The sequence below is a fragment of the Strongylocentrotus purpuratus genome, unplaced genomic scaffold (genome assembly GCF_000002235.5).
Source record: "Strongylocentrotus purpuratus isolate Spur 01 unplaced genomic scaffold, Spur_5.0 spur5_scaffold_7, whole genome shotgun sequence".
Classification (NCBI taxonomy): domain Eukaryota; kingdom Metazoa; phylum Echinodermata; class Echinoidea; order Camarodonta; family Strongylocentrotidae; genus Strongylocentrotus; species Strongylocentrotus purpuratus.
In genome coordinates this window covers 25,312,611-25,339,328 of record NW_022145613.1, presented here as the reverse complement: position 1 = coordinate 25,339,328, position 26,718 = coordinate 25,312,611, and the positions used below count along the sequence as shown (strand labels likewise).

General features: G+C 36.5%; 3 protein-coding genes across 3 annotated transcripts; all 3 read right to left on the bottom strand.

Moving 5' to 3' along the window:
- Positions 1 to 5,415: 5,415 nt before the first annotated feature.
- Positions 5,416 to 9,635, bottom strand: LOC105439944. The gene is made up of 3 exons (XM_030974791.1): positions 9,460 to 9,635; positions 8,775 to 8,912; positions 5,416 to 5,882 (listed from the first exon to the last, which is right to left on the bottom strand). Exons 1-3 carry the CDS (start codon positions 9,603 to 9,605, stop codon positions 5,813 to 5,815), a joined length of 354 nt encoding a protein of 117 aa, XP_030830651.1. The 5' UTR covers positions 9,606 to 9,635; the 3' UTR covers positions 5,416 to 5,812.
- An 874-nt stretch (positions 9,636 to 10,509) lies between these two features.
- Positions 10,510 to 11,498, bottom strand: LOC105442436. The gene is made up of 3 exons (XM_030974495.1): positions 11,400 to 11,498; positions 10,975 to 11,065; positions 10,510 to 10,736 (listed from the first exon to the last, which is right to left on the bottom strand). The coding sequence occupies exons 1-3, from the start codon at positions 11,496 to 11,498 to the stop codon at positions 10,510 to 10,512; spliced, it is 417 nt and encodes a 138-aa protein (XP_030830355.1).
- A 3,082-nt stretch (positions 11,499 to 14,580) lies between these two features.
- LOC105442437 (transmembrane GTPase fzo-like) lies at positions 14,581 to 24,090 on the bottom strand. The gene is made up of 6 exons (XM_030974494.1): positions 23,980 to 24,090; positions 22,835 to 23,114; positions 22,129 to 22,256; positions 16,968 to 17,076; positions 16,127 to 16,237; positions 14,581 to 14,742 (listed from the first exon to the last, which is right to left on the bottom strand). Exons 1-6 carry the CDS (start codon positions 24,081 to 24,083, stop codon positions 14,581 to 14,583), a joined length of 894 nt encoding a protein of 297 aa, XP_030830354.1. The 5' UTR covers positions 24,084 to 24,090.
- Between the last annotated feature and the right edge of the window lie 2,628 nt (positions 24,091 to 26,718).

The following is a 26,718-nucleotide window of genomic DNA, read 5'->3' as shown; positions in this document are numbered from 1 at the left end:
GTTGCTCTTTTTATATTAATTAACAAAAATATATATGACAATAATACTTGGAGTAAAATTGTGAAATAAACAATATAACAAATGCAGGAAATATTTGATCAAATTACCTTTTCAAAGAAAAAATAAAATTACATTGATAAATTGTAAATTCCAATACACCCTCAACATTTATGTGAGGGTTTTTATGACTCTCTTGTAATAATCAATATTTACCGGCAGTGTCGAAGCTCCAGTCTCGCTGGACTGAGGCAAGATCCCCTCCTTGACTTGTGTCGTCATGGCACTGAGCACCATCTCATGCCTTGCGTTTGAACTCAAACGCTCCTCCCCTGGAGATTGAGAAGACAAAACAAGAAAAGAAGAAGAAATAGATCATTATAGAACTTCCTAAAGATATTTAAACTTTTTTTTAAAGAATTAAATAAGAAAAATATTGAGAATCATTCAATGACTGTCAATACATTCTTACATATGTATTTAATTTAAACCAAAACAATAACACTGACCTTTAATTAGATTACAGTAGGCATCACAGTGATGATGGCAATTTTAGTGTGATATGTATATGACATGAAAGATTTGCAGAGTTGCGTTGTTGTCAAGATAGACATCTTACCCTGAGCAAAGAAAAGATTGCTTGATAAAAAGCACACATTTACTTGGCCTTTAAAAAAATTCTGTTTGAGCTGTGTGATAAATTTCAATGCACAACTCAAAGGCAGACAACAACAAAATAATTGTAAAGTGGCACAGATTTTATTTCACATCGTAATTTTGTTTTTAAGCAAAAAGACTCACCCGTCTTATTTCGGCTGTCTCTATATTTGTTGGCCTTTGACCTGAGGTCGTTCCACAACAACCTCAGGTCCTTGCCCGAGCGGTTGGGGCAACCTATGGCCGCCATGGTGATGGCTGCCTCCTCCCACGCCTTTTTCTTCCTCTCCTGCACTTACATAAAAATAAAGATTGGAGGTAATATTATAGTTTCAGGAACAAAAATGCAATAGCACTCATGCATATGCACATTTTAGATCATTAAAGTTCTAATCCTTGCAAAAATACATTTACTAAATGTGAAAAAGAATCATCCCGTAATACTACAAACATTACAAATATTAAATACTATTAAAAGCATCAGTTATATTTGTTTCAGTTTCAAAATGCCCCTTCTACATTTTGCAGTGATTGGTCTCTTCAGGCCCTAAATCTGAAGGGGAGGGTCTCACCTCAAAATAAAGTCATTTAGGAGGGAATGTAAGTACCATTATTAGCACGTAAATTTCCTAATTCCTAAAAACTTTAAAGTTTACTGTTCGTGAAATAAAAGTAATGTAATGGCTATAGTGAAGTCCATCCACAATGAGTGGAGTGTAACTCTAAGATAAAGTTAAAATGTTTTTTTCTTTTGTTTTTATTTTGAATACTGTTTGTATGTTTAACATCGGTGAAGCTTTAAAAGAGAAGATGAAGAAGAAAAAAAAAGACTCAACAAACAACTGCTGGGACCTCTATAAAAGATTGAAGAAAATGAAAAGCCTTACCTTGAAGTATCTGAAGGAACACAAGGCTGACTAAACATATTTTTACAGATGCCGTCATCAGTCCAGCCATCTCAGAGGCCATGGCTTCTTCTGGAAAACCCGAGAGACTTATGGCAACACGTATCCGACGTCGGCATTATATTTCGGGAAAGCCAGAAAGCGTTTATGTGGTCAGCTAACTTTGTGAGGAATGTGCGTGAATGGTCACGATGATTGGAGATAGCCAATGCTGGCACACTCAGTTATGGCCCCGTCACACAAAGTAAACCGATACCAGACTGACGACAGACGGAACAAAATAGTTTTAACAATTTTATCCTCGAAATGATATCTTTAATAAAAAAATGTGTATAGGATTACAAAGCCACAAGTACCCACCAAATGCATGCCATGAATTTAAATGGCTTATAACGTTCACACACGTAATGACGTTACCACTTTTTGAGTGCCTTCTTAGAAAAAATCTATTTAATCCATGAAGTGAAGGGTTGACACTTCGCTTTTTTTTCGACAGGGCCGTAGATCACGAATACTCACACGCTTGAGGGTACGCGACGAGACTTTTTTCGTACCTAAACCTGCATTGTACCACTTGAAAAAAAAATAAAAGTGCTTGCTATTGAAAGTACGTGTATTATATTTATTACACACACAAATATATTTATATGTAGTAGACAAATATCAATTCACAACGCTTTAAAGCTTTAACAATTGCAAAAGCGCTTTCGATTCATTCTGATCAGATGAAGTGTAAATATATCAATTCACAACGCTAGATAAAATACACGAGAGGCATGGATTGAACTTCACGAGCGCTTTCCATTTATTCTCATCAGATAAAGTGGAAAAATATCAATTCACAAAGCTAAATGGAAAACACGAGAGGCATGGGTTTATCCGCACAAGGGCTTCCGATCTATTATCGTCAGATGAAGTGTTCAAATCAATCATTATCTAGCATTGTGAATTCATATATTTTCTAAATCATTTAATATACTGGGGTAAAAAAAAAAAACCACCTTTATGACCAACCGTGTATATATATATATATATATATGCATAGATATTAAACTAAATAGTTTACATGTACTTTTGCTTATCATCAGTTCCTTTAGTGGGTAGGAAAGTACTGTGACCGGATTCCATCTTCCCCCTTTGGAGATGCAGGGGGACCGGCTACTTACTTTCAGATACAGTCGAACGTTGTGAAGGCTCCCGAAATCATTCCCGGAGAATCATGCATTATTCTTTGTGTTGGTCTCTTCACATTGACAATTTACATTTAATGTGTTAACATCTGCATTAATTACCATAACTGTTCCTATGTTTACAATGATTTTTCTACGAAATGTTGTAACACAAATTTAACAAATCTAAACATATCTTCTCTTAATTATTCCTCTTCTTCCTTGTTTTTAATCGAATCTGACGACTCGTACCTCATCTTTAAGAGAGATGTGTTAGCCTTTAGAATTTCTTCTGTATTTAGGTAGTTTATACGTACTTCTTTATAAAGAGATCAATAAAAACATTCCACCTCCTTAATCAGCACGACATTAGTCAAGCAAGACAACGAGCCCATAGTGTCTCCGATTTACGAATTAATCAAGAAAATGGACCTGTAAGAGAAGGTGTAGATGCTCGCAGGGTATTATTATTATAATGACTGTCGTCAATGGGTTCAATTTATCGTTAAAACTTATTTTTTTAATATCCCAGTAGTTTAAAGAAGTTCTCTTGACTGTCTGGACTTCCTGGTCCATTTGTGATCTTTGGATCAACTACAGGGCCCCTGATGGTCTTATGTGTGTCTGAACATGTATTGTTCATAGTCGGTTTTATTCACTAATCGAACAAAATTCAGCAAATTATATATATATTTGTTCTCAATGCATAAAAATAATGTTGGTCCCTAAATCATAAAATTGGGGCACTTTGGGCCGTTTTATGACACAAAATCAGTCGTTTTCAGCATCAAAATTGATTTAAGAATTGCATTTAAAAGGTGAACACCATTCTCTGATAATAAAGGTCTGTCTACCTAACTGTTAAATGAAATTGGCTTTGCCTTGGACAATTTGTCTTTTTCATAAAACTCGTTTATTGATAACAACATTATTGAATTTCTTTGACAATTTTGCTCTCAGCAACTCAAACTGCACGATTACCGTAGCTTAACGAGTTATTGTAACTTGTTATTGATAATAAGCTTTATGGAACAGGGTTCTGATATATTAACAACAATAGCATTTTATAACTTCAATAAAACATGGCACCCGATACACCAATTTTACACGGTAGTATACTTTACCATATGCAGAAAAAGTCACATTTTCAACTGTACCTAGATTATAATCCCTGACGCTCATGGCGCTTTACATATATTACCCTGGTTATATGCATGTATATTCATTTATTATATATTCATTCATTCATTCATCCATCCATTTCTGATTTTTATTGAGGGTAACACATTTTCAACAATAGTGATAACCTTACATGAGGCTCTGGTTGATGACAGCTATATTCAATAATATTTATGAAGGCAATTTCATGACAGCAGCCAAACAGAACAAAGCAGGAAGTAAATATAGACTTTACAAGCAAATTGTTTTGAATCCACGTCACATCTGTGGATTTGTTACCATTGTAAAGCATTTATATCTTAAAGATAAACGTGAGTTCTGTTCATCCGATTGCAATGTGAAAGAAAATGTGTGGAATGGATCAGAAAAAGTTGATCTTGTAGCATGTAAGTATTGGTGTGTAGTGCAAAGTTCTGGAGTCATCAAATTCATAATAAATGTGGCCCAGTCTTGGTAAAGTAACAAGCAATGTACACAGAAAGATGTATATGGGACTACACAAATGGTGTCGGGGCTACCAACCTTGATTGCCTAATCTTTCTATGCTCATTACTCAGCCATTTTACATTTTATACCGAAATTGTTTGGCAGATGATATTTATTTGTAATCTTAAACATTCAGTTTTTTTTTTTTATTGATTCTATGAGAATTCATTTTCTTCTTTTTTTTAAACCTGAACTCACCTTTATCTTTAATATCTCTAGCGACATTAAGACAATTATTAACCCACGATAAACTTGATTATAATATTCTAAGGGGGAAAATAAAATAGCCACAGAGAGTCTTGAAAGCTCATAAACATAGTAGTATCGTGCAAAGTAATCGAATGCTATCAGTTTTAATCAAGCTCCACTCTTATTTGTTTATTTTGTTTCTTTGTGTGTGTTTTTTTTTAATTTGCAAGAAACCTATATAATCTGTCTCTCGGATGCGGACAGGGGCTCCTTTTGGGATACCTCGATATCTTGAAACAAGACAGGAAAAAGATTGTAAGTTCTAACAAAATGAGAAAAAAATCACGATAGCAAATGTTTTACACATCTTGCATATTCAATATCTAAAGCCTTGAATAATATAATGATCTTGAATATTATAATATTGATAATAATTGCATGTATTTTTCTTGAGCACAATGAACAGGAAATGCGAAAAGAAGCAAATATCGCATATATATATAATATCGTTGCAAGAAATGATGATCAAAAAGACACATATTATAGCAAAAAACATACTGTATAGACATTTAGCTTAAAAACTAGGTGTTATTCACTAGCGTAAGATATAATTTAAAGATATTAACACTTTTCCTTTATTTCGTATATTAGATAGATAGATAGGAATTGACTCTTACTTTATTCCGCGTATTGGATAGATTTAACGGATAGTTGCATCAACTAACCATTATGATATAATGTTTTTGTCTATAACGATGCGCTGTATATTATATACTTAATGTTTCTTACAAAGAGATAGGATAACACTTGCAGCTCGGGTGTATTAGCGTTGAGACTAATTTTATTGGCCACAAGCTTTATTGATAATGGTGATTTGAAAGAGAGGAACAATTGGATATTTAGATTTATAAGGTGGTATAATTCCTTCAGGGTTCGTAATTAGTTTCAAAGAAATGCATGGCTCTTTTTATGAAATAAGGCATTTTGCTAAATAGTAGCAATGTAGCGTCACTCTCAAATGACGCATCAAAGACTACTCGATGATACATTCCCTACGTCAAGATGACGAACCTGCACACGACGGGTACTTGTGAGCATGAATACATACGATTATTGCTCAGTAACATCGAGCCCTTCGATCATACAACCTGTAAACCATAGCCAAACACGGTTTTGCATGGAAGACATTATCATACTAAAATTCCAGATGATATTAATTTGTGTCCACGTCTACTCAATTACGTCTAGGTAGTTAGGTTGGAGAGCTCCTTGTTGCTGTTTGAGTTCCTTAGCCTTGTGTCTAAAGAGAAATGAATAATTAAAATAGTTAACTCACCCATTGTAGATTTGCGGGGTTTCGGCATCCATAATTGGAGTGATGTATTCATTCCTCGTATAGACTAGGGATATTACGCTATGACATACATTATAAGTAATTTGTATATCTATCATGTCTATACCATCAACAAACATTATTAAAAATTATCCTATGTCAACAGCAAATAACATCATTATAGCCAAACGTCGTATAACGATACCTTGTACGCCTGTATACACAAGGTGTTTCGACCCTGAGGCTCTGGAATGATCGTTGATAGTTTAGATGATAATTCATCTCTCGACTATGAAGCATTATCATGACATAGAGAGTAAAACAACGTTCCATTTGATAAAGCATTGATGTAGGCCAAATAATAACGTCTTGCAAGTACAATAGGGAGACCCGACTTTGCAATATTTGTGACATCGTCTGCTGCCCAAGGAAGCTGCCATTTTGTCGAAATATCCCTTTAAAACCTCCGGGTTGTGACGTATCACACGGAGAACTGATTTAGCGTGGCGATATGCCTATAAGCGCGCGTTATATACAATTCAGGTCAAGTTGGTGTACTGCCAAATGTTTGATTGAAATAATTGTTCCTCGAAAACCAAGGGGAAATCGTTTCATCTGTTTCCAGACCCACATAATCGCAATGAAATAGTCAAGTTATGGGTATCAGCTTTAAAGGTGCAGAAATTTCTTGGCAAAAAGTACAAGTAGGACAGGAAAAAAAAATGTGATCTGCAGTGATCATTTTACAGAGGCAGATTGCCGAGTTGACATGATATAGCGGTCGACTCCACGCGATACGTCACAGAACCGGCCATGCGCAAACACAATGGCGACGCTCTGAAAATTATCAGAGCCGCGAAAGACGAAGGACTCTAAAGAAGAGCTGCCTCCTTCCTCTTGTCAAATGTACGGTGCTTTATATTTTCAGATAATGTTTTACATGGCCTACAAACTAAAATGAACATGTTGGTTGAGAATTATTCCCCTTTAAGGCTCATTCAGATATGATTGAAGCAGAAAACGGCCGCCAAAAAGAAATCGCGGCTATTGTTATGGGTATTTACTAAGATGATGAAAAGGATCCTAATCAAATGGTAGGTTGAGAGCGTACTCGTGACCAGTAATTTGTTTTGCCTAACACGTAATTTAACAATGACCGGTCATTAGTAAGGGCTAATGACTTAAAGATAAAGTTGAGTTCTGGTCATGCAATTGCATTGTGAAAGAAAAGGTGTGAAATGGATCAGAAAAGTTGATCATGTAGCATGTTAGTATTGGTGTGTACTGCAAGGTTCTTGAGTCATCAACATCATAATAAATGTGGCCCAGTATTGGTAAAGTAACAAGCACTGTTCACAGAAAGATGTATATGGGACTACACAAATGGTGTCGGGGCTAGCTTATCTTGATTTCCTTATATTTCTATGCTCATTACTCAGCCAGTATACATTTTTTACAAAAATTGTTTGGCAAATGAAATTTATTTGTAGTCTTGAACATTAAGTTTTTTTGTTTTTTTTACCCAGAACTCAAGTTTATCTTTAATTTGCATATCAACTGATTGCATTCACTGTAGGTCGTTTTGCCGAAGGTCCATAATTCCGAAAACTCATTTTTTCAAAAGGTTTTAAAATTGGAAGTTGCGTTTAGGTTCATCATTGCGAATGTATGTTGCCGAAATAAAATGGGGCTTGATGCAGTAATATCAAGGTTTGATTATCCAAAGGTTCATAATTCCAAAGGTAAAATAGGATACATTACTCCGAAAATGAAATAGGAGTTGGATAAATTCCGAAAGTTAGATCTTACTTCCGAAAATGACATTGAACCCTGTATCATTTTGAGGAATTTTGAGCCTTCGGCATAATGAACTTTATTTCATTTTTAGAATAATGGTCCCTATTTCACTTGAACATTTCATTATGAACCTTCGGATAATTAAACCTTGAGATTACTGCATCAACTGTTTGGTCATTAATATAAACCCTTTGCCAAGGGAAATTTGTGTTTCGCAATTATAAAACATCAGAATCATGAACCGTCTTCAAAATTTCAGGAGATTTCTGAGGGCAGGTATTAACGCGATAGGAATGACGTCTCGAGTGCAATGGGCACAAGGCAAGCCTGCATTTGCATCTACTTTTTGGAACTTGGCTAAACAAGTAATTAAGATTATCCCATTGGTCACAGGCGAGAAAATCCGACCGCATCAGCTCTTTGACTATGTTGTGTATCTTTACATGTAGTCTCATTTTTCAGATTCTTTTCAAAAAAAGAATTGGGGTAAATATTTTCATTCTTTCCCGAAAATAGCAAAGAAGAGAGGATGTAGTGAAATAAAAAATGAATCAATCATATTTTGATGTTGAAAAACACCAGGGGTGTTTCATAAAGATCCTAAGTCGAATTTAACTCTAAGTTGGACTTAAAATTCATGGAGAGCCATTTGTAGCCTTAAAATAAAATATATTCAAAGGCAAATATTCAAGTGTTTTAATCTTTTTATAAATTCCTGATCAAGAACATAAAATCTCCTTGATAATAGAATATATGAATTATTTGAATCAACATGTTATGCCTTTTAAAATAACTTTTTCTTAATATTTTCATAGATGCTAATGGCCCTCCATAATTTTTAAGTCCAACTTAAAGATAATATCAACTTAGATCTTTATGAAATTTGTATATTCCCCTCGAAAATTTCGTTATCTGTATATTCATGTTTTTATCCGGAGATCTGACACGGCTGAAAAGCTATTCTCGCCTATGACATCCACATCTGCATCTACCTTTGTTTTAAAGTAGGACTGTTTGGCAGGTAAGATGATAATAAAATAGGATATTGCACTTGTCAACTACCTGTAAACATTGAGGCGATCACTCAGCTGGAAGAGTTGGTCGAGCTTAGTTTTTCGGTCTATCCACTCTGACCGGTACTGCATCCTGAGGGCGTTCTCGATCTGGTTTTGGTAGTAAGCATCTGTGACGTCGCAGAATCTGTCGGTGAGAATATTTCAAGGATTTGTGACTGCGAAAATGTCATTAATTGATGTTATGTTTAATACAATATTTTGTCGTTTGTAGTCTCCACAAGATCCACGATTCTCACGACACCGAATGAATTTTAGATATCACGAAACATACTTCTGAGCTGTCACAATTCAATCAAAATGATTACAGAAGATAAGTGCTTGTCCTCTTGAAAATCAACAAAGATTTTTTGAATTTACGCTGTTGTACAGTTTCCGCATTAATATCCCTCCTTTAAAAACACGCATTGCGTTCGTTTGACTGTCCCAAGAAAATGTATGTCCAGATGAAAGTCTCGGGCGTACGATATTCAAAAGAATACTTCATTGTTGTTTTTCCAGATTCTCAGGAACCCGCGAGTCTTGGAACTTTAGAAAATAGAAATTTATGATAAACAGTCACGACAGAAGGTCCAATTGATTAAATATGCTTTGCTGTGGTGATTATAGAATGGTTTAAAGTATTTATTTGTGCAAAAGATTAATCTATTTGATACGTAGGACTCCCAACTTACGCTTCCACAGATTGTCTGCATGAATTCTTGATTTCACTGAGACCATGTTTACTCTCAGTCTCAAATTTCCTCAGAAGTTTGTCCTCAATTGCCCCCCATAGCCATCGTCGTACTTGAAGAAACATAACGCTGGCTCCTGCTGCCATTCGCTGTCTTTCCGCACGATTATTTGGGTCCTGAGCGCCAACTATGATATGAAGTGAAAATGTCGTTAAAGATATAGACCAGTTTTTGAAACGCTCCCCCCCCCCCCTCCCTCTCAAAAAATGAATTGGAAGCTCTTATCACCAATCATATGAAAGAAAATGTTTTGACTAATACGTGATGATTCGAATTTTGCCGGGAAACCGCCTACTAATTGATATATTTGGTAAATTATTATATCTATCCGGACCGGGTAGATGACGTACACGTGTCGCGTAGTCCCATATACATCTTTATGTGTACAGTGCCTGTAACGTTACCAAGACTGGGCCAAATTTCTTATCATTTTGATGATTCCAGAACCTTGCAGTAGACACCAATACTTATACGCTAGGTGATCAACCTTTTCTGATCGATTCCACAACGTTTTTTTCACAATGCAATCGCATGACCAGAACTTGTCTTTACCTTTAACTTGCTAACTAGTTGTTTTCCCTGCAGATTGTATTATCAACTGCCATCCATCATACAAATGAAATAGTAAATAATATTATAGGCTTTGGTCCGTAAACACACGCACCAGTGCCCACACACATATACACATGCAAACACGAAGGAGTAAAGAGCAAACTTGGGCGCATTGCCACAATGGAAAGAATCCATATTTGTGTTGCTTGTTTTTAGTTAAATTTTGTTTCAGTTTTTATTTGTTTTTGTTTGTCCAACGGATTTTGACAACCTTAGTGGCATCTTTTCACCTCTTTTGAGGCCATGACTATAAGTAAAACTGCACCTAGAAAAACATGATGACCTCCATCACACCCACTTGTTTTTTCCTGCTTTTTAAAAATAAATTCTAGGAATGTTTTTTTAAACAAAATCTTGGATGTGCTCCTGACTTCCCCTTCATGGTGTACTTGAAAGACATTTCCTACCGGTGGCAACGCGTTTCCTCGACGTCGCGAACACTGCAACAAGCCCTTTATCGGTGACCCCTTTTAGTAAGGATTCGACAGCGCTTCCCTCCATCTCCGTGCTGACTGTGACCTGTGGAAGGATCTCTTCATGTAGAGCTTGGATGAAGGCCTTCGGGTGCTCATGAGGAAACTCCTGGAAGCATTTCTTGTACTCACCTATTATTTGATTTGCGAAATGATCAATGAAAAGACATCAAAGGGCTACTGCTATAAATATATAACTCATCTCTACTACAAATCTTTCACAAGCTGTTGGCAGAACTCTTTTTACCAATGGCACTGGTGTTGGCCACATTCAGAAACAATTATGTTAGTTTAAGATATTGGTTACGAATTACTTTGAGTCTTCGGTTGTTTTTAATGTGCTTAGAAATCGAATGCTAAAGCTTCTTACGAAGGAGGTCGTGGGAATAGTCTTCGCATGCCATTCGGGTGGTACGGTTAGTTGCCTTGGTGATCTTTCTGTACCAGTCATGAACGATGGCCTGCATAAAGGGAGAGATGTTGAGATAAAATATTAACCAACAGATGACTTGATTAATAAGCATTTAAACATCCACTTGATGTACACTTCATACATATCAATTGACTGAAGGCATTGAGTTTTGTTGTTAATTCTTTGTCCCTAACGTCCAAATCTTTTCTACTTTTTCCCCCAAAGAATTACAAACGTATAAACAAAGAAAATTGAAAATGACATGTATGCTTTGATATTGATGAGTTGGACCAGTTTTTACAAATACTCGGAAGGAGATCTGGCATCCTACCCCTCCCCCACCCCCCCCCCCCCCAATAAAAAGACATGCTTGGAAATCTCACCGCTCCATGTTCATGGAAAAACGCGTCTAGCGCCCTTTCATTCCTCTCGTTGGCTAGTTTTGTCTCCATCCGTCTAATGACGTCATCCATGCATTCCATTATCTGGTAGCAAGAAATTAGGAAACAAATGATAAAATCGAGCCAATTTAATATTCACGGTAAAGGTAAAAGGAAAGGAGGCAAATAAGAACAGAAGAAACGGAAGGTCATCAAGCCAGTTCACGGTTGCAGTCTGAGCATGAGCAGATAAAGGTAATTGCAGACCAAATTGTGAAAAACACGGAGACAAAATATTGGATACGTGCTCATGAAAGTTATGTAATCATTATTCATTCATGCACTCCGTGATACACATGTGGAAGTATTCTTTGAAAAGGAAAACAAAGGCTATTTATATAACACCTCTATCGCTGTAGGAGTAATTATTTCAAAATGTACAAAGTGGACCTCTTCGTGTTTTGAAGATCTGTGGATATTCTGGGTCATTGCAATAATGTGGTAATCGTGAACTGGTCTATTGTTTGGAATTTTGAGAAACATCGCCCCCCCCCTCCCTTTCTTTTTTTTCTCTCTCTCTCATTCTCTCTTTCTTCCCCTCTTTCTCTCCCTCGTCACAGGTAAGTCTTAAAAATAATGAAGCATTTGTAAAGAAAACATGAATTTTCATATCTCACTCACGCCGACAAACCGACCGACGCTTGATCATTTGCCGTATTAAACCTTAAAGGTTATACAAAGTTTTGGGAAATTTTGAAATTGGGTGGATAGTAATTCTTTACAATTTTGATATATTTGGATGCCCCTGTGGATGTATTATAAGCGCTAGAAAATTTTGCCCCTAAAACACTTCTGCTTTCGAGAAAAATTGAAAATAAAAATTTACCGGTGCTCCCGGTAAATTTTGATAAATTTCAAATAGCGCCTACGGCCGTATAATGTTAGCTGCGGCCATAAACATCTCAGAATATGTAGTTGTGACATATAATTTCCGAACGGTAATAGCTGATCGGTCGATTTTAGTCAAGAAACATTGTTTTATAGCTTAATTAAAATCTTGACCTTGAGAGGGAGTTATACAACATAAAGAGTTTATTATTTACAATTCATAACAGTTGACTCGATTTCAACCTCGACAACGATCACTGAATATTGTAGGATCGCATATGCTTCCAATATGTTCATTTGAACCAAATTCATGATCCAATACCAAAACTTTGTAATACCTTTAATCTCTATACGGTGTGTTGTCGGTCTGATGTCGGTCCATCGGCTTGATTAAGGTATTGATCTAATTCTAGACCATATATATATATATTTACCTCTTCATCAACGCTGATGAGAGCCTTTTCTCTCTGCGTTTTGCTTTCTATCATGTACTTTTTGGTCTGTTCGAGGAGTAGGCTAGTGTTTTGCTTAAGCGTGTTTAACTCCAGTTTCAGTTCATTCCTATAAAAGAAAAACAACTATCTCAGTGAAATATAATATTCTTTCACAACTGAGGTGTAACAGTCCAACAATTTCTGCAAAATGTCTCCCTCTGTCCCCCCCCCCCCCTCTCTCTCTCTCTGTCAGGTATACGCATGTTTTCACTATCTCACACCCCCTCTTCAACTTGTTTCACCTCAGGAATTAGTAAGATTGCAATATAAAGATTTACATAATGTACATGTATCTCTCTGTTATTGTATCAGTTGTGACGACCGTATATCTTTACAGATGGGGTTTATTTCATATGATTAATTCACTAAATTATTGACAAGCTAGCTACGAAACGTGGTCTCCTAGGGACTATTCAGAGCTCAGATATTTTGACACGTGATATTGGATATATCTGATTCCATCCTTTTCAATAAGTTTATTTTAATTTTCGTCGGATTCACAAATTTGACAATTCTCTGATTTTTTTTTTTTTTGCCTTTTTTTTTTAAAACAGCAATTTTGTGTTCAGGTTGAATTTCTCTTTAAAAATGATCGTTTAAAGTTGAAACATAGTGGAATGCCACGATTAGCAGGCCTCTACAAACACCCACATTTTGTGTTCGATCGACGACCTCAAGGTATCAATAATTGTCATGCACGAAGTCAAGATATCCTGGCATACTAGACGGTTACTGTCTAGTTTGTCTTTCTTCCCAGCGATAGTTGCTCGCTCCTGGGATAATAAGAATAAAAATAGAAAAAGAATAACAAACACAGAAAATGTTTAAGTTTTCTGACATTAAACACGATTTCTACCATTATCATTGAGGTCTTGAGGAGCGATGGTTAAGAGGTAGAGCAGTGAACTAGGAGGACCCGGGTTCGAAAGCAAGTAGATGCGCTAGTGCCCTTTGGTAAGGCATTTACTCCTCTTTTAACAAATCCCCTCGAAGAAGACTTAACGATGTCAATCAAGTGGTTACTAACAATCATATATAAATAGATGGAACAACGGCCACGACAGTGGTATAATATAAATGTTATTTTCATCATATAACTCATGACCCATGTATGGTCTCTACATGGAAATAAGCCTTAATTGACAAAATGATTACTCTTAGTCTTACCTCTATCTTTTTCAAGAAGTCTTGAAATGATTGCCGCCTCTCCTTTCGCGGCTCTTCCACGTTCTTCGCTGTTAGAGATTAATAAACAACATAGTATAGTGTATTCGAATAAATGAACCTTAAAACAGCCACTAGCAGAAGTTTGGTGATTCTTTACGATGATATTGTTTACGATCATCATTCCTTATTGCTAACGATTATTACTTATAAATCACGTAATTATTGCAAGTATAACTGTGGAAGGTTCCACATGAAGATGGCAAAGATAGTTAAATCATCGTGCAAACGCCGCCGAACCCGAATGTCTTAACTTTTTACTGATACAAACCGGGTTAAAAAGCAGAAGGCAGAAAAAGAGTAATCATATATGAACAATATTGAACATAAAATATACAATTTATGGTCAGACATACTTGTGGAGTGGTTATCATGATGGCTTATGAGTACGTTATCTATTTCAAGGTTTTTGATATGTTATTACCCTTTGTGAGTGTGAATTTTGCGTTCATAATAAAAGAGTAACCTTTCAACAGCAACATTCATGAAAGTAGCATCCTTACTGATAGGTGACATTATTTTCTAACCAAAATTTCGCTTGCAGGGCCTCTTCCTTTTCATACGTGATACTTCGATTTTTATAAAAGTGACATGGAATATATACTTTGTTCTCCAAGGGCATCACTGAGTGCCTCTCTTCCAGATATAAAGAAACACCTCTCCTTTGCTTCTTCCATTGTAGAGACTGTACCAGTCGATTTTAGAAGCCCAAAGGCATCTGTGAGGTGTCCCCGCTTCACCTGCAAGATAATCGATGCCGATTAGTTGCCAATTATGTGTTGTTCTCCTATCTAAATGTAGCATTTATTTTAATATAAACGTACTGAGTATCATGAGTATCATGAGCTAACTTCAAAAGCATAATAACAGAGGACGAATATTTCAAAGCAAGATCGTTACGGATTTGAAGTTAAATAATAATAATTAATAACTTGTACTTAGTAGCGCTTTTATAAAAAATATATATATATATATCAAAGCGCTTTACAATATTGATGGAAGTAAAACGAACAGAGAAAATGACAAGAGAACAAGAGTGAAATTATCAAACATAAGATAACAAGGTAAGGTAACAATTTAAGAACTAGGTTGAATATACCTTTTCCATTAGATTTTTTTTTTCATTTTGATCGGAGATGCAACGAATGGAGGCTGGAAGAGAATTTCATAAACGTGGAGCAGAGCATGAAAAGGACCTATCACCAAAATATTTTGTTTTGCTTTGTTAACGGTCAAGAGAGTTTGATTTGCAGAACATAGGAGCCTATTGGGCGTGTATAACTGAATCATTTCAATAAGATAATTTGGGGCATGACCATTGACCATGTATAGACTTGAAAGTTAAATTAGAAATTGAACTGGACACGAAATCTAATGGGGAGCCAATACAATTGTTTAAGGGTTGGTGTAATATGGTCATGTTTTTTTGGTAAGAGAAACTAGACGTGCTGCAGAGTTTTTGATTCTCTGCAGCTTGGTCATATCTTGTTCCGGTATTCCATGCCAAGGATTTCAGTGGAAGACTTGCAGAGGAATTTATGAATTGATAAGGATGCCTGAATGCACTTTTAAAGCATGTACAGTATTGTCTTAGTCAGTGACGAGTGATTTTACAGCTACTCAGTTTCTCCATTGTTTTCCGCTATTCTCCACCATTGAGAAACTATTTAAATAATATATTTAGAAATTGTGTAATATGGTACTAGATTTGACTGAAATTTATTTCTTGATTATAAGTTTATCACCGGGGAAGCTAGCTCCAATAATTTCTGCACTTTAATTTTTGTTTTGGTTTTATCATTATAATGCATTTTACACGTGAAGAAAGTGCATATGAGTGTGAACTTCAAGTTTTAAAATACTTGTTTTGTGCTTTTCAATTTTGTGCAGATCAACAGTGGAAAAAGAGCTTTTCTCACTACGCACATACACAAGCACGTACATATGCAACTTCAAATCTTCGCTAAACGTGGACTTTCCCCAGCCCGTCCGTATTTTTAACAACATAGGGTGTACCAGAACATTTTGGTACATTTACCACGCAGCCCCCCCCCCCCGTCCCTACTGTGACCGAAGAATCGTTACGAATATCAAAGAGAAAAACTGTTTTGATGTCATACGTACTTTTTCTTTTCTTTCTGGCCGTTCATTGTCTACCATGTCCCACACCGTGAAGCCGATGATGATATCAGGGTTTGGCAGACGCTCTTTTACTTTCAAGAAGTGTTCCTTTGTCTGTTTGTAAGATAATTAAAAAGCGTAATAATTGAATATACTAAAACCTAGAGCACAGAGCACAATTTCCACATTTTTGAGCGATGTAGTACCATAATCCGTTGATAAGAAAACAAATCTAAAGACACTTTCGTTTGGCTTCGAGAAGGGCGAAAGCGTTTTGAGCTATTCTGCTAAAGACTGACGCGCACTAATGCTTTTGATTAGCAGAAGGTCTTTCAATACCCATAACTTCAGAAAGTATGTTCTTATTTTGATACCAAAGTACTAGAATGAGGTAGTCCCCATCCTCGTTAATGTGTATTGGTCGATAGAGAAAGGAAAGTAGAGTGGGGAGAAGGAAGAGGTCAAAACAGCCAGGACATTAGAGTGACTTCTTACTGCTGACAAGAGGCGGATAAACACGACTTGCCTCTAAGATGTGGTGCTAGGAGATGGGGATAATAATTATGATTATCAAATGGAAATGTTGTGAATGTTATTACTAAATTATCGAATACTCAACCACTTTAGGAGATGAACATATTACATAATAGTAATGTAAGAGTTACTGGTATTACAATTATCTAGCGTTAGCATTGCCATTAAAGAATCTATTTCCAAGTAAGATTGGTTTTCCTTACCAAAATAATTAGTGACATATCGCTACCTTTTGTGATAGTGAAAAATCACAACTTGCAGCTGCAAAAGGTGATTTCTTCACAAAAGCAGATTCTGATTAACATCTTACCTCGGCTGATATGCCAGACATAGTGTTGACTATCAAGACATGTACGTCAGCATCTTCACAGAAAGCTTTTACCTTATCTCCCATCTCGCGACACATGCTTATCCCGGGACTGTTTAGATATTCAAGATGATAATTTAATGTTTATGCGATACGAATATTTCAAAGCAATTTTGTGCGTATATTAATTGTCTATTCAGCGCCATAAGGACGTTAAGTCACATTTTCTTGCATAGCGTTAACTCCCTTCTGGATTTAAACAAACTCCCAAAACAAATTCGTCAGTTCTCTAAGTGAGCACGTCTAACGTAGTGTATGTGTGCTGACTTGTGAATAACGACCCAAATTATGATATAAAATCTAATGTACACCGTTGTTTGAGAAATACATGTGAGATAACATTAATTATTTATTCATAGATAATACTTCACTGCATGTCACTAATTCCAATATATTATAGTTATTTAAAATTTGATTAATATTTCTCATAATACCTGCCTTCAACTACAAAACTACGAGAGGTAAAAGTAGCAAAACCCAGATTGTTAGCCGAGTTGAAATTGTTTTTTATAAAATGTTATATCATTCGATATCCATGTAATATATTAGTACAGCGGATTAGCTCCCCATATAACGAGAATTGTGCACTTTTTGATAAAAGCATGAAACTTCTAGCATAGTTAGTTTAGACCATAAGATTCATTTTCAGATGTGGAGGGAAGTCAGATTTGACCTCTGATGACCCTGAGAGGTCAAATTCAAAATGGCCGCCAGTCCGCATGGTCTAATGTACAAACACGCTAATTAACTTTTGAACAAAATAGTCCAGAAAAACATTTAAGGTGTCGTTTCCAACTAAATTGAGGATGCCAATGCATTTGGTTATACTTTTGAGATCGCCAGATTTCGGGGTTTGGCATTTAGGTCAAGGTTAAGGTCAAAATTGACTAAAAATAGCAAGTTTTCAATGTTTACAACAAAACAAATCCCATTTATTTGTCATTTGTTCGCTCCTATGTTCTCAAATTTCTTTAAGAGTGGTTCCCCTGCAGACCATGAGATTCATTTTCAGATGTAGAGCGAAATCAGATTTGACCTCTGATGACCCTGAGAGGTCAAATAAAAAATGGCTGCCAGTCCGCCGCATAGTCTAATAATTGTCCAAACACGCTTAACTCTTGAACTAAATAGTCCAGAAAAACGTTTAAGGTGTCATTTCCAACTAAGTTGGGGATGCCAATTCATTTAGTAATACTTTAGGGTACGCCAGAACTCTGGGCTTTGCATGAAGTCAAGGTCAAGGTCAAAATTGACTAAAAAAATAGCAAGTTTTGAATGTCTACAAAAAGTTTTCCCATTTATTTGTCCCCCTATGTTCTCACATTTCTTTAGGAGTGGTTCCCCTGCATAGTCTCCATCGTAATCCCTGTCAGTTAGTTTATTTCACTAATTATAGCACCAAACCAGTAGTTGTCTTGTAACTGACCATATGCATATAGCATTGTCAGTGGGCAGCTAGGCAGTATACGGTACAAACCTCAATTCAAGTCAGAGAAACTGCTCCTTTCCGTTACTGCTCAATAATACTGGTAAGATGTTCTTTAAGTTACTTTGTGTTTTATTTGGTTTAAGTAATTTAAATAATCGCTACAGAGTTTGAGGAACATGCCATAAAGCAAACTAACGTTTCTGCTAACACTATACAAACATCACCTTGACCAGCAACCTGGAGTGCAGGCAGCATTCTTGAGGGATGGGAACTTCTGACAGTACTGAAAGAGATGGGGAATCCATCTCTAGAACAAAGTCAAGACATACTAGTCATTGGCACAAGCGACATATCATGGACATCCAATTGGCTGAAACGGGGAGAAGGATTGAGACCCTAGGTGAGCAGTACACAAAGTTTGTGACAGAAAGGCTAGAGCAGTGTACGACACCTAGCTGTCACACAAACACTTCATACGAACAAGTTGCCATTTTTCAGTCGGCAGCCGGCGAAGGTTATATATATGTTAAAACAGAAGGCACAGCTTGCAGCACTTAAGAGTGACTGTGGTCTCTTTTTGAGGATTTACATCTCGTGTCAGACAAGGGATGGAGATATGGACAATTTCTTCTCTCATGAAAACCAGGCAGTCCCGCCAGCTTTGTTAACTGGAGGTAAATGCGGTTTGGAGTTAAAGCAGATCTACTTCGCTGCCTGGAATCAAATCTGCTCGAAAACAATAGTGCACCTGTGGCCCAAGCAATAATTATTGATGGTGAAGCTGTGGTTCAATTAAATGCTCAACCCTGGAACATCAAGAACATTTCAAGAGTATGGAGAAAAAGTGTTTGCCCCATACATCTTTGCTCAACTCGAGAAAAGCATCCACATCGACCTTGGCTATGGTGTATACTTACCTGCTAGCCTGAAAGCCTCAATAGGGCAGGAAAAGGGAAAGGGCACCAGGAAAAGGGTGGCTCCTTCCATTTTGCTGCCAGAAAGCTGGAAGGACTTCCTTCGATTCAATGAGAACAAAACCGAATTGTTTGATTTCATGTCATGCGAAGCCGTTTACCTTCCTCTACCACAGGGCAAGGAACTGTATAATATGCAACAGATGGAAGTGGAGTACTCTGCTCTCCTGCTGAGTCACACTTGGTAGGCCTTGTCCCATGGATGTAAAAGGGTATCCATACGTATTGTTGGTACTGATGCGGTTGAACTGGCCCTGGCTTCATTCAGCAAGACAGCTCCTGATGCTAGCTGGGGATCGCTTTTGGTGTCAGATCAAGCTTTCGGTACAAGGCTTTTCATAAAATCATGATAGTTGCCACCATGAGTCTGACACAATGTATGACTCTTCCAATCTTTCATGCGTTCACCGGGTGTCACACTGTTTCTACATTCACAGGAAAAACTTAGAAGTCTTTCCCAGAGGTGAATGATTCCTTCAATGAACTCCTGTGCATGCCTAGGATCGATCGAGGTCAGTGAAGGATCAATGTTACTGCCAGAGCGATTTGTGGTGCTAATACGACCGAACCAGTGAGAGCATGATAGTGAATGATGCCAGGAAACAGCTCTTCGCACAGAAGTCTAGAAACCTGGAGAACTTTCCTCCATCCCAGGCAGCACTCAAGCAGCACCTCAAGCGCACTTGCTACCAGGCCAACTGTTGAAACCAGATATTGGCCAAGAATCCAGAGATGCAGAGCCATCTGACTTGGGCTGGACAAACGAAACAACTGGGTGGCAGCCTCTTTGGACCACTCTCCCGGAAGCATAAAAGTTGTGGCATGAATAATCCACTGTCGCTGCAAGAAAAGATGCACTGGAATGTGATCTTGTTCTGGAGACTGTTAGATTTTGATCGTTACCATCATTAGGATATGCATAAGTTGTGGACAGTGCTAAATTCATGTAAATATCTATAGCTGTGGTTATGAACAGGTTTTAGGTCGTATTTGGAATAGCTTTTTTTGTCTTCTGGGCCCAATTTCATAAAGCTGCTAACCGGTAAGCAAATTTTCGTGCTATAACTGTAGCAGACAACTTTGGTTAGCAAGAAAACAAGGCGTCCACCTTGTACGTTCACAATGGATTGCATTGTTACAAAATTCATTTTCGTCCAGTAAGCAGCGTAAGGTTAATGCATTTTCGTGTGCTTACGGTTAGCAGTGCTTTGAAGTAGAAACTAATACGTAAGCACAGAACCAGCCGATAAGCAGCTCTATGAAATTTGGCCCTGGATAGTCAAAGTGGTGGTACACGGGTCTTTTTATTAATTTTTAAAATAATGAAACCTTAAGTGTCAAAATAGAGGCAATGTTTATTTTAAAAAAGAAAACAGCACTTTTTTGGCCTAATATGACCTTTAACTTGACCTCATTGCAAATCCCTGAGTTCTGGCGATCTCAATGTATTACGTAATGAATTGGCATCCCCAAGTTAGTTGGAAATGACACCTCAAACGTTTTTCTACACTTTTTGGTTCAAAAGTTACCACGTTTGTACATTAGACCATGCGGACTGGCGGCTATTTTGGATTTGACCTCTTAGGGTCATCAGAGGTCACATATCAAACTGTTAGATAAACTAACTGAAAAGGATTAAGGTGGAGAACTCTGCAGGGGAACTATTCCTTAATAAATTTGAGAACATAGCTAGGGAGAACAAATGACAAATAATGGGGATTTAACCTTCTGTAACCATTCAAAACTTGCTATTTTTAGTCAATTTTGACCTCGACCTTGACATAAATGCCACACCCTGAGTTCTGGTGATCTCAAATGTACTACCACATGAACTGGCATCCCCAATTTAGTTGGAAATGACACCTTAAATGTTTTTCTGGATTATTTGGTTCAAAAGTTACTGCGTTTATACATTAGCCCTTGCGGACTGGCAGCCATTTTGGATTTGACCTCTCAGGGTCATCAGAGGTCAAATCAAACTGAAATAGACTACCTGAAAAGGATTAAGGTGGAGGACTATGCAGGGGAACCATTCCTAAAGAAATTTGAGAACAAATGACAAATAAATGAGATTTATAACCATTTGTAACCTTTCAAAACATGCTATTTTTAGTCAATTTAGACCTTGACCTTCATCTAAATGCAAAACCCTGAGTTCAGGCGATCTCAGAAGTATTACCAAATGAATTGGCATCCCCAAGTTAGTTGGAAATGACACCTTAAACGTTTCTCTGGACTATTTGGTTCAAAAGTTAAGCATGTTTGTACATTAGACCATGCGGCCTGGCGGCCATTTTGGATTTGACCTCTCAGGGTCATCAGAGGTCAAATCTGACTTCCCTCCACATCTGAAAATAAATCTTATGGTGAAAGCAAACTATGCTAGAAGTTTCATGCTTTTATCAAAAAGTGCACAATTTTCTTGCTAAGCCGCTGCACTAATATAGGTTTTGCATATTTCATTAATATTTTGTATTTCGTTGTTACTTTGTATTTTACCATGTATGTATATACAGGACAAATATGAAAAACAGCTTTGGCTGATATTGTCATCCTGAATAGATATTTTTAAATAAATAAATAAATTAATTAAAAGATTTTTAGAAAAACTGTAACTTTCATGCTCATAGGTTAAGCTTTGAATAAAATATTTGACTATTCCACTATTCCACTAGGAACCGGTATAGTTGATAGCATTTACCAATCGAGAATCTGAAGAAAGTGTGTAAGCAAAGGACACTTGTGGTCGTCCTTCGCCAAGAAAATCTCTACGTAGCGGCATATGTCAAGGGGTTGATCCGCTTTTGCGTCCGATAAGTCATGTAGAAGCTGAAGATTTAATGATAAAACCATGATATAATTATATAATCAAAGTGAAACATAATCAAAGAAATACAAATAATAATAATCATGATTATCATGATTATTAATATATTCATTATTATTGTTATTGCTATTATGATTTGTATGATAATTATTTGTATTGTTATCATTATCATCATTATCTTTATTATTTTAATCATGATCATTATCACCATCATCATCATTATTTGGTCTTAACTAGCCAGCTTGTCCTTTTGGCATTGATACCGCTTTCCTGTGGGTCCTGCACATGTCACTACCCCAGTATTACCAGGTACTTATTTTAGTACACCTGGATCGAAAGGTATATAATATGTGGGTAAACACAATGTCCAAGTACCTATGCATTGAACAGAGATCAAACCCGGGACCTCTCGTAGGCTTTCACTATGAACAAAGCTATTAAGAGCCAGCGTAAGGATAGAGAGTGGGTAGTACGACAACAAATTTAAAGAGAAAGAAAAGACATAAATACTACAATGAGATGAGGAAAACTAAAATGCACGAATAGTAATGAGGACGTCTGAGTAAGTCGGTTTACCTACCGGAATGTCAAGGGGTATTATAGAATTCTCCTCGTAAGACATCGCAGCATTGGTTGTTGACTCTGTAGCGAACTGACTCCTCCTGATGATGAAGTGTGACCCAACCTCAGAAAAGCTTGGCAGCCGAGCCCCCTCACGAGGGACGTTTGGATCACATGCAGCGTCATCATCGCGGGCCTCCTCGATCTGAAGGAAGCAATTGGTGGTATGTCCCATACTACTGGGCAGCAACTCCTTTCCTACCATGGCGTTGATAACCATACTTTTACCACCGCTTGTCCTTTAAGATGCCGAATTCAAAATTCGTGAACAAACGAAGGAAAGAATATTGAAGGATATTGTAAAATGAATATAATGTAATTCAATTTTTTTTCAAAGACCGTGATATTGTATATCTCTGTATGTAGCAATCACTGCACTACTGTCCAATTGTGCCAATCATCTTTGCCAAACCTGTCCCGATATCGTTTAGTGTTCCTATTGCTTGATATGACTAATGTCAAGATAAAATGTTCAGATGAAGCACCTGCTAAAATATGATAAATTCAAGCACACAGTATAGATGCCCAAACATTAAAATAATGTATGTATTAACGTAATTATGCAAATAATTATGCACCTTTTGTCTACTATGCTTCTTGTTAAAAATAGAAATCTACAAAACCATTGTAGTAATTAAATATTGTGTTATTCAGAATTTTTGTCTGCACAAAATGTGTTATTCACACGACTTGAATCTGCTCTTTCACAGATGTTCGCCCATTTTGAATGGCCCTACAAATATGACAAAATATGTTTATTAAATTTATCGTACATATTACTGTTAGCCATATTTATTGAGTATGAGGTTCAGGATAACTATACATGTACAGAGGGAAGTACTCCTGTAGAATGGAATGGTACTCCTTTATCATTACACGGAGTAAACCTTTACAGTTGAGTTAGTACCCACAACGTTGCCAAAGATAGACCAACTTCTTCAGCTGCATCTTCAGAAAAGATAACATTAATAAATGGGGAAGAAAAAAATACCGTGTAGGTATGTGGCAACCATAGCCAAATACACATAAAAGAAAAGGAATTTAATTGCTTACAATTTATCAAAATATTAAGGTTTCAAGAATGTAATGAAGATGTAGACTTACGGACCAAAGATGGGAACTTTCATCCTCTTTCTGATGAGAGTAGTTTTCAAGGATTCGATTTTTACCTGTTCCATGTTAAGACTGTCGATCATAGCGTGGACCATCTCGGGAATCATACCTAAACCATTACGGATCAAAAGTTGTAACAGTTCAATTAAAATCGCTGATAAAATTATGATTGTGGATACTGGTGAATGTTACGGTTACGAATTAAATGTGCACGAAAAGAAAAGAGTATGTACTGGTAGGGGGATTGGAGCTACACAAATACATGATTCACCAGGGGCGTCCTAGATCTCACAGTTTTCATACTTTTAAAATTTAAAATTAGGTAGCTTATACGTACTTCTTTATGATCAATATAACAAACAATATTGTTAATAATCACAACATTATTAAAATAAGACAATGAGCCCTTTGTTCAGCCCATATTTACGATTCAATCAAGAAAATTGACCTTAAGCATTGTGATAAAAGGTGTAGGTGCCCGCGATGTATAATTTTGTTATTAACACCTATCATCGATAGGTTCAACACATATTATTATTATATTATACTGTAGCATATGTTTCAATGTTTTAGTCAGTAAAATGAACGTTTTTCACGCATTACCTATTGGGTTGCGATGAATAGTCTTAGGGTTTCTGGGGCCCCCTCTAGTGCCCGGAATATTAGTTTAATTAATACTTTGGCCCTTGAAATTAGATTACTGGTACCTGAAACATATTAAGTTATCAAAGCCTTATACCAACAATATATCATTGAAGGTTGATACCTAAATAGAAATTTTGGAAAAAATGCAGAAATAAAATCAAAATAAAATCATAAATACACATTTTATTTTATTTGATCTTATTACCCCAGAAAATAGTTTAAATCGAAAAGCTCCAGGGTCCATGTGGTATTTGGTGGGGCTTAACCTGTACCATATTAATAATGTATTGTTCAAAGTGGGTATTCTACCCTAAACGAACAATTCATCCTTAACCTTTGTTCTCAAGTGCATAATAACACTGGTGAGCCCCAAAACATAAAATGTTGGCCCTTTAGGCACCAATTTAAAAAAAAAAAATCAGTCGGTGGAATCGTTTTTAGCATACAATTTTACTTAGGAATCCACAATAAAATTTAGGAAAACACTATTTCCCTGTTGGAGCCGCAACGTTGGATTGATATATTGATTTACCTCTTTTAATGACATGATTGTGACCATATGATTTATCCTTGATAGATAGAGATTATATCTTCTCAGAACTTTATTTATCAATATCTACATGTATATAAACTAGATTTATCATTTTAGTTCTTAAAAGATATAAACTCTATGTATCAAGATTAAACCGTTTTGTCATAGCCATTTGATTAAAAAAGGGAAGAACAATTATTCCAACTTCATGGGCAACAGCATAATAAGTAGCAATCCACATTTTTTTCCTCGCATGATATTACTGGATGTTCCTTTTTTATGAAAAAATTCTCAGTAGAATTTCTTGGATTAAAAATCCGAAATGTTATAAAGGTGAGACCCCGCCCCCCCCCCACTCAGTGTTATTTAGGGTACGCATATGCGTGTTCCAAGCGACCCTCCCCCCCCCTTTCAGCAAAAGTCCGGTTTGTAAAGTCAATACGGGTCGACCTTTTTCTTTTGTTATACGAGCCTTTTTCAGTACCCCCCCCCCCCCCCTTCAGCAAAAGTCCGGTGTGTAAAGTCAATACGGGTCGACCTTTTTCTTTTATTACGAAAAGGACATTTTGGTAACACGCATGGGGTCCGTCCGTTCTCAGAGTGGGGGGGGGGTGAGACTTATGAGATCATCTTCTACAAGTTTAAAACAAATTAAAAGAACAAACCATGTGAAAAGAGAATACACTCAGATCGCTCTGTGGTAAATGAAGGTAGTGAAAAAGGAGGAACATGAAATAAAATTCAAATGACAATATAAAACATGAAACCGAATAATTTGTTTTACCTGCATTTGTAAGCGATGACCCTACCGTCGATAAGATTTTGGTCATAAGGCCATTTATGACGTCATAACTACGCTGTTGGTTTTCTTTCTCCAGCATGAATATGTTGACCTTTGGTTGATCGGAGGCCATTTTTAATGACGTCATAAGTTGCTCGTTCCTCGGTCTTTGATTCTGTCCCTTCTTTAGCTGATTTATGTCATGTATTCCACTATTGCTTTAAGCTTGTAAATTGTCTGTTGAAACAGAATATACATAGTAACCAGAATAATCTAGGGGTTTTATCATATTTCTTTTCGGTAATGTCGTTTGAGTATAATCTAAACTTCAGTTTAGAAGTGAAGTACACGTTCACTTCACGTTTTAAAGTTTCGTCTATGGCTATAAAACATTGCATTTGTCAAACGTAGGACAGAGTGTACAAGGATTAGCAATAGTACACGCTAGGGGTTACCTCATTGAATTCCATAGAGACACTGAAAGTTATTCAACATTATGAAATTTCATGAAAGATTGTGGATTGCTTTTGAATGTTAATTGAATTTCAATTTATTAATAACAATACATCACAATAATGACAGTACATATGAACAATCATACAATGCAAAGATGATACTGATACATGTATACAAAACATAAGAGTAATGTCGATTGAACAGTAGTGGTTTTTAAAACGATATTTAGACTTACATCTTCATACTATTAAATGTACAAAAGGCATATACGTAAATATGTGTATTACTATATGTAGGTGAAGTTGTTAATGAGAAC

Bases quoted from the DNA above. Each gene is read 5' to 3' on its own strand.
- LOC105439944 (XM_030974791.1), bottom strand. From the start codon at position 9,605: ATGGCAGCAGGAGCCAGCGTTATGTTTCTTCAAGTACGACGATGGCTA. The intron at 8,913-9,459 runs GTAAGTTGGGAG...TCTCACCGACAG, and splicing joins TGCAGACAATCTGTGGAAGC to ATTCTGCGACGTCACAGATG. The intron at 5,883-8,774 runs GTAGTTGACAAG...ATTTCTCTTTAG, and splicing joins GATCGCCTCAATGTTTACAG to ACACAAGGCTAAGGAACTCA.
- LOC105442436 (XM_030974495.1), bottom strand. From the start codon at position 11,498: ATGGAATGCATGGATGACGTCATTAGACGGATGGAGACAAAACTAGCC. The intron at 11,066-11,399 runs GTGAGATTTCCA...CCCTTTATGCAG, and splicing joins TTTTCCATGAACATGGAGCG to GCCATCGTTCATGACTGGTA. The intron at 10,737-10,974 runs GTAAGAAGCTTT...ATCAAATAATAG, and splicing joins CTATTCCCACGACCTCCTTC to GTGAGTACAAGAAATGCTTC.
- LOC105442437 (XM_030974494.1), bottom strand. From the start codon at position 24,083: ATGGTCCACGCTATGATCGACAGTCTTAACATGGAACAGGTAAAAATC. The intron at 23,115-23,979 runs GTAAGTCTACAT...GGCATCTTAAAG, and splicing joins AAAGTTCCCATCTTTGGTCC to GACAAGCGGTGGTAAAAGTA. The intron at 17,077-22,128 runs GTAAATGCTATC...ATATCTAAACAG, and splicing joins TTTCTTCAGATTCTCGATTG to TCCCGGGATAAGCATGTGTC.